The 9248-nt window shown below is 44.3% G+C and overlaps 2 protein-coding genes across 2 annotated transcripts in view; one reads left to right on the forward strand and one right to left on the reverse strand.

Moving 5' to 3' along the window:
• Positions 1-6234, forward strand: part of nme7 (NME/NM23 family member 7) — a 26224-nt gene extending 19990 nt beyond the window's left edge. Inside the window, exons 9-11 of the mRNA XM_056415374.1 lie at positions 1328-1437; positions 5464-5571; positions 5757-6234. Coding sequence (XP_056271349.1) covers positions 1328-1437; positions 5464-5571; positions 5757-5789 — 251 coding nt within the window. The 3' untranslated portion in view covers positions 5790-6234. The remainder of the gene's footprint in view (positions 1-1327; positions 1438-5463; positions 5572-5756) is intronic.
• atp1b1a (ATPase Na+/K+ transporting subunit beta 1a) overlaps positions 6064-9248 on the reverse strand; it is a 7376-nt gene continuing 4191 nt past the window's right edge. The window contains exons 3-6 of the mRNA XM_056415372.1: positions 7360-7515; positions 7072-7256; positions 6918-7001; positions 6064-6851 (exon numbers count right to left, since the gene is read on the reverse strand). Coding sequence (XP_056271347.1) covers positions 6594-6851; positions 6918-7001; positions 7072-7256; positions 7360-7515 — 683 coding nt within the window. The 3' untranslated portion in view covers positions 6064-6593. The remainder of the gene's footprint in view (positions 6852-6917; positions 7002-7071; positions 7257-7359; positions 7516-9248) is intronic.

Consider the following 9248-nt stretch of genomic DNA (forward strand, 5'->3'; position numbering starts at 1 on the left):
CCCGTGTGTTCCTGTGGTTCCCGTGTGTTCCTGTGGTTCCTGTCGTGTGTTCCTATGTTCCTGTGGTCCCCGTGTGTTCCTGTGTTCCTGTGGTCCCTGTGTGTTCCTGTGGTTCCCCGTGTGTTCCTGTGTTCCCCTGTGGTTCCCCATGTGGTCCCCGTGTGTTCCTGTGGTTCCCCGTGTGTTCCTGTGGTTCCCCGTGTGTTCCTGTGGTTCCCCGTGTGTTCCTGTGGTTCCCGTGTGTTCCTGTGGTTCCTGTGTTCCTGTGGTTCCCGTGTGTTCCCCGTGTGTTCCCTGTGTGTTCCCTGTGTGTTCCCTGTGTGTTCCCTGTGTGTTCCTGTGTGTTCCCTGTGTTCCCCGTGTGTTCCCCGTGTGTTCCTGTGGTTCCCGTGTGTTCCTGTGGTTCCCCGTGTGTTCCTGTGGTTCCTGTGGTTCCCGTGTGTTCCTGTGGTTCCTGTGGTTCCTGTGGTCCCCGTGTGTTCCTGTGGTTCCTGTGTGTTCCTGTGGTTCCCCGTGTGTTCCTGTGGTTCCCCGTGTGTTCCTGTGGTCCCCGTGTGTTCCTGTGTTCCTGTGTGTTCCTGTGGTTCCCCGTGTGTTCCTGTGTGTTCCTGTGGTTCCCCGTGTTCCTGTGTTCCCGTGTGTTCCTGTGGTTCCTGTGGTTCCCCGTGTGTTCCTGTGGTTCCCCGTGTGTTCCTGTGGTTCCCGTGTGTTCCTGTGGTTCCCCGTGTGTTCCTGTGGTCCCCGTGTGTTCCTGTGGTTCCCCGTGTGTTCCTGTGGTTCCCGTGTGTTCCTGTGGTTCCTGTGGTTCCTGTGTTCCTGTGTTCCTGTGGTTCCTGTGGTTCCCCGTGTGTTCCTGTGGTTCCCGTGTGTTCCTGTGGTTCCCCGTGTGTTCCTGTGGTTCCCGTGTGTTCCTGTGGTTCCCCGTGTGTTCCTGTGGTTCCCGTGTGTTCCTGTGGTTCCTGTGGTTCCCGTGTGTTCCTGTGGTTCCCTGTGTGTTCCTGTGGTTCCCGTGTGTTCCTGTGGTTCCCGTGTGTTCCTGTGGTTCCCGTGTGTTCCTGTGGTTCCCCGTGTGTTCCTGTGTTCCTGTGGTTCCCGTGTGTTCCTGTGGTTCCCCGTGTGTTCCTGTGGTTCCCGTGTGTTCCTGTGGTTCCTGTGGTTCCCCGTGTGTTCCTGTGGTTCCCGTGTGTTCCTGTGGTTCCCCGTGTGTTCCTGTGTTCCTGTGGTTCCCGTGTGTTCCTGTGGTTCCCCGTGTGTTCCTGTGGTTCCTGTGGTTCCCCGTGTGTTCCTGTGGTTCCCCGTGTGTTCCTGTGGTTCCCCGTGTTGATGTGGTTCCTCTCTCAGATGATGGTGAGGGAGCTGAGCTCGGGGCCCTGCATGGTGCTGGAGGTCCAGGGAGCCGTTCAGTCCTTCAGGAGGTTCTGTGGCCCGGCCGACCCGGTGAGTCACGCTGCTTCAGGAACATCCAGAGATATGACAACAACCTGTTGTTGTTGTTGTTGTACTCATGATATCAACACAGAACTTTCCTCTGGGTCAGAGGGTTCTGTTGGGTTCTGTTCACCACCAAGGCTCTCACTACTCAGGCTCTGATTGGTTCAAAGTGTGTGTGTGTCTGTGTGTGTGTGTGTGTGTGTGTGTGTGTGTGCCTGTGTGTGTGTGCCTGTGTGTGTGTGTGTGTGTGTGTGTGTGTGTGTGTGTGTGTGTGTGTGTGTGTGTGTGTGTGTGTGTGTGTGCCTGTGTGTGTGTGTGCCTGTGTGTGTGCCTGTGTGTGTGTGTGTGTGTGCCTGTGTGTGTGTGTGTGTGTGCCTGTGTGTGTGTGTGTGTGTGTGTGCCTGTGTGTGTGTGCCTGTGTGTGTGTGTGTGTGTGTGTGTGTGCTGCAGGCTGTGTTGGTGCGTGATGTGAACTCTAATGAGACTGTGAAACTCACCTTCAGCCCCTCTAAAGTTCATTAGTGGCTCATGACTGTTATTTATTATATTTATTTACTATATTTATTTGCTTTATTTATTAACTCTATTTATATGTATTGACTATATTTATTGACTATATTTATATTTATTGACTATTTATTAGCTATATTTATTTGCTTTATTTATTTGCTATATTTATTAACTATATTTATATGTATTGACTATATTTATTGACTATTTATTTGCTATATTTATTGACTATATTTATTAACTATATTTATTGACTATATTTATTTGCTATATTTATTGACTATATTTATTGACTATATTTATTTGCTATATTTATTGACTATATTTATTGACTTTATTTGCTATATTTATTGACTATTTATTGACTATATTTATTTGCTATATTTATTGACTATTTATTTGCTATATTTATTGACTATATTTATTGACTATTTATTGACTATATTTATTTGCTATATTTATTGACTATATTTAATGACTATATTTATGAACTATATGTATTGACTGTATTTATTGACTATTTATTAACTATATTTATTGACTATATTTATTGACTATATTTATTAACTATATTTATTGACTATATTTATTAACTATATTTGTTGACTATTTATTGACTATATTTATTGACTATATTTATTTGCTATATTTATTGACTATTTATTTGCTATATTTATTGACTATATTTATTGACTATTTATTGACTATATTTATTTGCTATATTTATTGACTATATTTATTGACTATATTTATGAACTATATGTATTGACTGTATTTATTGACTATTTATTAACTATATTTATTGACTATATTTATTGACTATATTTATTAACTATATTTATTGACTATATTTATTAACTATATTTGTTGACTATTTATTGACTATATTTATTGACTATATTGACTATATTTATTGACTATTAACTATATTTATTGACTATTTATTAACTATATTTATTGACTATATTTATTGACTATATTTATTCACTATATTTATTAACTATATTTATTGACTGTATTGACTATATTTATTGACTATATTGACTATATTTATTGACTATACTAACTATATTTATTGACTATATTTATTGACTATATTTATTTGCTATATTTATTGACTATATTTATTTGCTATATTTATTAACTATATTTATATGTATTGACTATATTTATTGACTATATTTATTGACTATATTTATTGACTATATTTATTTGCTATATTTATTGACTATATTTATTGACTATTTATTTGCTATATTTATTGACTATATTTATTGACTTTATTTGCTATATTTATTGACTATATTTATTGACTATATTTATTTGCTATATTTATTGACTATATTTATTGACTATATTTATTTGCTATATTTATTGACTACATTTATTGACTATATTTATTGACTATATTTATGAACTATATGTATTGACTGTATTTATTGACTATTTATTAACTATATTTATTGACTATATTTATTGACTATATTAACTATATTTATTGACTATATTTGTTGACTATTTATTGACTATATTTATTGACTATAAACTATATTTATTGACTATTTATTAACTATATTTGACTATATTTATTGACTATATTTATTAACTATATTTATTGACTGTATTTATTGACTATATTTATTGACTATATTGACTATTTATTGACTATATTTATTGACTATATTTATTAACTCTGTCTTCATCATTGCGCCCCTCAGCCATGATGTATCAGATGGTCCATCAGTTAATCCCAATAATAATAATAATACATCAAATTTCTATAGCGCTTTTCATAGTACTCAAAGACGCTTAAATAAGGAGTTCTATCTTTGGTTCCTCGGTGAATGAATTATTCACCTGAAGGAGAACCAGAGCAGGAGAACCAGAGCAGGAGAACCAGAGCAGGAGAGGTCAGATACTGCAGTGTTCACTGCTCAGTGAAAACCGGGTGACTTCCTGTCTGCGGGTCACATGACCAGCTGCTGAGTCATCGGCTCCACTTCCTGTTCATGGTCCGAGCTGCAGGAAGTAGTCTGAGGAGACACTGTGATCTAGTGAGGAGAGGAGATGAGGAGACACTGATCTAGTGAGGAGATGAGGAGACACTGTGATCTAGTGAGGAGATGAGGAGACACTGTGATCTAGTGAGGAGGAGATGAGGAGACACTGATCTAGTGAGGAGAGGAGGAGACACTGATCTAGTGAGGAGGAGATGAGGAGACACTGTGATCTAGTGAGGAGAGGAGGAGACACTGTGATCTAGTGAGGAGGAGATGAGGAGACACTGATCTAGTGAGGAGAGGAGATGAGGAGACACTGATCTAGTGAGGAGAGGAGGAGACACTGATCTAGTGAGGAGAGGAGGAGACACTGTGATCTAGTGAGGAGATGAGGAGACACTGTGATCTAGTGAGGAGGAGATGAGGAGACACTGATCTAGTGAGGAGAGGAGGAGACACTGTGATCTAGTGAGGAGAGGAGATGAGGAGACACTGATCTAGTGAGGAGAGGAGGAGACACTGATCTAGTGAGGAGGAGATGAGGAGACACTGATCTAGTGAGGAGGAGATGAGGAGACACTGATCTAGTGAGGAGAGGAGGAGACACTGTGATCTAGTGAGGAGGAGATGAGGAGACACTGTGATCTAGTGAGGAGAGGAGGAGACACTGATCTAGTGAGGAGGAGATGAGGAGACACTGATCTAGTGAGGAGGAGATGAGGAGACACTGATCTAGTGAGGTGATGAGGAGACACTGTGATCTAGTGAGGAGATGAGGAGACACTGATCTAGTGAGGAGATGAGGAGACACTGATCTAGTGAGGAGGAGATGAGGAGACACTGATCTAGTGAGGAGATGAGGAGACACTGATCTAGTGAGGAGAGGAGGAGACACTGTGATCTAGTGAGGAGGAGATGAGGAGACACTGATCTAGTGAGGAGAGGAGGAGACACTGTGATCTAGTGAGGAGATGAGGAGACACTGATCTAGTGAGGAGAGGAGGAGACACTGATCTAGTGAGGAGGAGATGAGGAGACACTGATCTAGTGAGGAGAGGAGGAGACACTGTGATCTAGTGAGGAGATGAGGAGACACTGATCTAGTGAGGAGAGGAGGAGACACTGTGATCTAGTGAGGAGAGGAGGAGACACTGATCTAGTGAGGAGAGGAGGAGACACTGTGATCTAGTGAGGAGAGGAGGAGACACTGTGATCTAGTGAGGAGGAGATGAGGAGACACTGATCTAGTGAGGAGAGGAGGAGACACTGTGATCTAGTGAGGAGATGAGGAGACACTGATCTAGTGAGGTGATGAGGAGACACTGTGATCTAGTGAGGAGGAGATGAGGAGACACTGATCTAGTGAGGAGAGGAGGAGACACTGTGATCTAGTGAGGAGAGGAGGAGACACTGTGATCTAGTGAGGAGGAGATGAGGAGACACTGTGATCTAGTGAGGAGGAGATGAGGAGTTGACTCTGTCTATAAGTCCTAAAGTCGTGTCCTTGCCCTCCCTCCAACAGGAAGTGGCCCGTCACCTGCGGCCGGCGTCTCTGCGGGCGCTGTACGGTGACGACCGGGTGAAGAACGGCGTGCACTGCACCGACCTGCCGGAGGACGGCCTGCTGGAGGTGAGGCCACGCCCACTGCCCACTGACTCCTCCCACCAGGCCCATGGTTCTGAGGACTAGAGGCAGAAGCTTTGTTCTGCAGGAAGTGGGCGGCTGACAAGCGGCTCCTTGTCACTGACAAGGTCACTAACAAGGTCACTGACAAGGTCACTGACAAGGTCACTGACAAGGTCGCCTCTTCACAGGTCCAGTACTTCTTCAGGATTCTGGATGGATGACCGGACGCAGTGAGACAGGATGCAGTGAGACGCAGTGAGACAGGATGCAGTGAGACGCAGTGAGACAGGATGCAGTGAGATGCAGTGAGACAGGACAGTGAGACACAGTGAGACAGGATGCAGTGAGACACAGTGAGACAGGACACAGTGAGATAGGATGCAGTGAGACAGGACACAGTGAGACAGGATGCAGTGAGACACAGTGAGACAGGACAGTGAGACACAGTGAGACGCAGTGAGACAGGACACAGTGAGACGCAGTGAGACGCAGTGAGACAGTTGACTTGTTTATTGTTTCTTATGCAGTAGATCTCAGAGACGACACGGACCTCGGATGCTTCTTTTTTACCTTAGTGACCAGCTTTGGTTTTGGATTCATACACTTTGAACAAAATGTACAACTGCATAAATATAAAATTCTTCCACCATGAAAATGGTTAAAACATTCAATAGTAAGTTTGTCTCCATGGAGACGACCCACAAGCTCTACGCTACCAGAGAAGAAGAAACACGGAACAGTCTGGAACAGGAACGAGTACCATGCTAGTATTCAGTTAGCACACACACACACACCTTGGACCACTGAAGCACGTCACAGCAGGACGACAGGAGGCGGAGCTACAGGCAGTTACAGTCATAGATGAACAAGGACAGGAGAATACATATTGGCTCTTGCTACTCTTGTTTACATCCTAAGCTGGACACACACACAGAGAAGCGTTGAAGCACATGAAGTGTGGGTCCTGTATGTCATGAATGTTCAGAGACTCGTGTGATCTCTGGGCTCTACGTGGGGTCAGGAGGTCACGAGGCGATGGTGAACTTGACGTCGAAGCGGCCCTGGTAGCGGTCCTTGTCGCTGTAGCCGATGTTGTCGCCGTACACCTTGCACTCGATGCGCAGCTCTGCGTCGCGGCTCAGGTTGGTGAACTGGATGGCGAGCAGCGGCTGCAGGTACTGCGGCTGCAGCAGCTTGCCGTAGTACGGGTAGTACTGCAGGGGGAAGCCGGCGCCCAGGCCGAAGTACTTGATCCCCCCGATCTTGTCCGCGTCCTCGTCTCTCTGAAACGCCATGGGGGTTAGAGACACGCCCCCTCGCCTGCAGCAGCAGCAACCAGCAGAGCCTACCTTGTTCTTGCAGAAGATGGGGATGAGGTTGGGCTGGGCGCTGCTCTGCAGGGCCTCAGGGAGCGTCTGGTTGTCAGTGGGAGCCTGAAGACAACCATGAGGGGTTAGCGGAGTCACGTTACCCACAATGCACTACGGCCAGGTGGGCGTGTACCTTGGGCCTGAAGTTGACGATGCGGTTGAGCTTGACGATGATGCACGGCTTCCCGTCCTTGAAGCCGTAGTGGGCGTCGCCCTCCCCGGAGCAGCCGGCGAGCAGCGAGCGGGGGAAGCGGCACGCCTTCCTCTGGCCCTGGTCGCTGTCCAGGCTGCCGCGGTCCGTGTAGGACATGGGGGAGTCTGATGAGACAGGCGGGTCAGAGGAGGACCACCAGGACCACGGACCACCAGGACCACGGACCACCAGGACCACGGACCACCAGGACCACGCACCCATACTCACCTCCACAGTCCTCAAACTTCATCTGGTCCGCCTGCCTCGGCTCGTCGTACTGAGCCAGGAAGCTGTCCACAGAGTCCGTGTACTTCTTGTAGGAGGAGGGGTCAGACAGGCTGAAGGAGATCTCTGACTTCAGGGAGCGAGGGGTGTGAGACAGGCCTGGAGGTGAGACACATACACCATGATAGACATTATATAGTGTGAGACAGGCCTGAAATATAATGTACATACATGTAAATACTAGGGCTGTCAATCGATTTTAAAAAAATAACTAATTAATCGCACATTTTGAAATTGCGATTAATTAATCGCAATTAAAAGTTAAAAGTTAAAAGTTCATTCTTTTTAAAGACCAAACTTCACACAGAGCTGTGTTTTCAAAGAGGCTCCTACCTATAAAGTGCAGCGAGGTATTTAATATTGTGGATGATAAATTGTTTCTTCAGTGAAACATCAGATTAATTTTTTTTAAAAGAAGTATATTGAGACACATTGGTCCTGTCATCTTTACCACTGAACAGCAGAACCAGTGGCCTTGGTGACTGACTGACATTCACATATGTCACGTTCACCCTCTGGAGGCTCATTTTATACATTTTACAAACAAATGTAAATTCACCTTTTAAAGGCGTTTGCATGTGACACACCCCCACGTGTTATACATAAAACATTCCAGAACAATCTCAGCTCTATTCAATGAGGCTCAGTTGTCCTGGTGCCGTGTTCTCTGCTCTCTGACTGACAGGCCTTACCCGTGAGGTGGGAGGTCCTTTGTGATTTACTGAGTGTTCATTGGTTGTTTTTTCCCCAAAATGTTGCCAGACAAACGGATTGACCAATCACGGTGAAGGTTTCGTATGACGAGTTCTTCTTTCGCGCGCGTCCCCGACACGTCGCCCCTCCGTCCTGTGTCTCAGAGGGGAGACGGGAGGAAGGAGGAGCAGGAGGAAACCCGACTGATTCATCCACCAGTTAAACTGATTTATGATCCTTATTTTCGCGGAGAAATGATTGTTTTAAAAACGGAAACAGTGTTAAACCGTACTGCCGCGGTTTGACACTCGGTTTGAGTGTAAACACTTCAACGAACACCGGAAGTAAACAAAGTTGCGTTAATTGCGTTAAAATATTTTAGTGCGTTAACGTGGCCAAATTAATCGCATAGATTAACGCGTTAATGCTGACAGCCCTAGTTATTACATATATAGACAAACCTGGAATATAATATACATATATATATATATACATAAATAAAGTGTTTTTAACAATAAAGTAAACTTGATTCTCAGAGTTCCTTGTTTTTATTAATTATTTAAATTAATATCAATAAATATAAAGCTAGTGATTCTTAAAGAGTGTAAAGTGTTTTTAATAATATAAATAATAATAATTAAATAAACCATTGATTCTAATAGTTCAGTTTTTAGTCAAGTATATTTATATATAAACACAAACGTATATATCAAGTGTTTTAATGATAATTCAGAAAATTGATTCTCAGAGTTCACTGGTTTGAATAGTAATGTAAATATAATGCAAACTGAGTTGGCACACACTCACACACACACACACACACTCACTCACTCACACACACTCACACACACACACACACACTCACACACACACACAATCACAATCACACACTCACACACACACACACTCTCACACTCACACACACACTCACACACTCACTCACACTCACACATACACACAAACACACACACTCACACACACACACACACACACACACACACACTCACACACAATCACACTCACAATCACACACACTCACTCACACACACACACACACACACTCACACACACACACACTCTCACACACTCACTCACACACACACTCACACAATCACACTCACAATCACACACACTCACAC

This window comes from Pseudoliparis swirei, chromosome 5 (genome assembly GCF_029220125.1).
Source record: "Pseudoliparis swirei isolate HS2019 ecotype Mariana Trench chromosome 5, NWPU_hadal_v1, whole genome shotgun sequence".
NCBI lineage: Eukaryota > Metazoa > Chordata > Actinopteri > Perciformes > Liparidae > Pseudoliparis > Pseudoliparis swirei.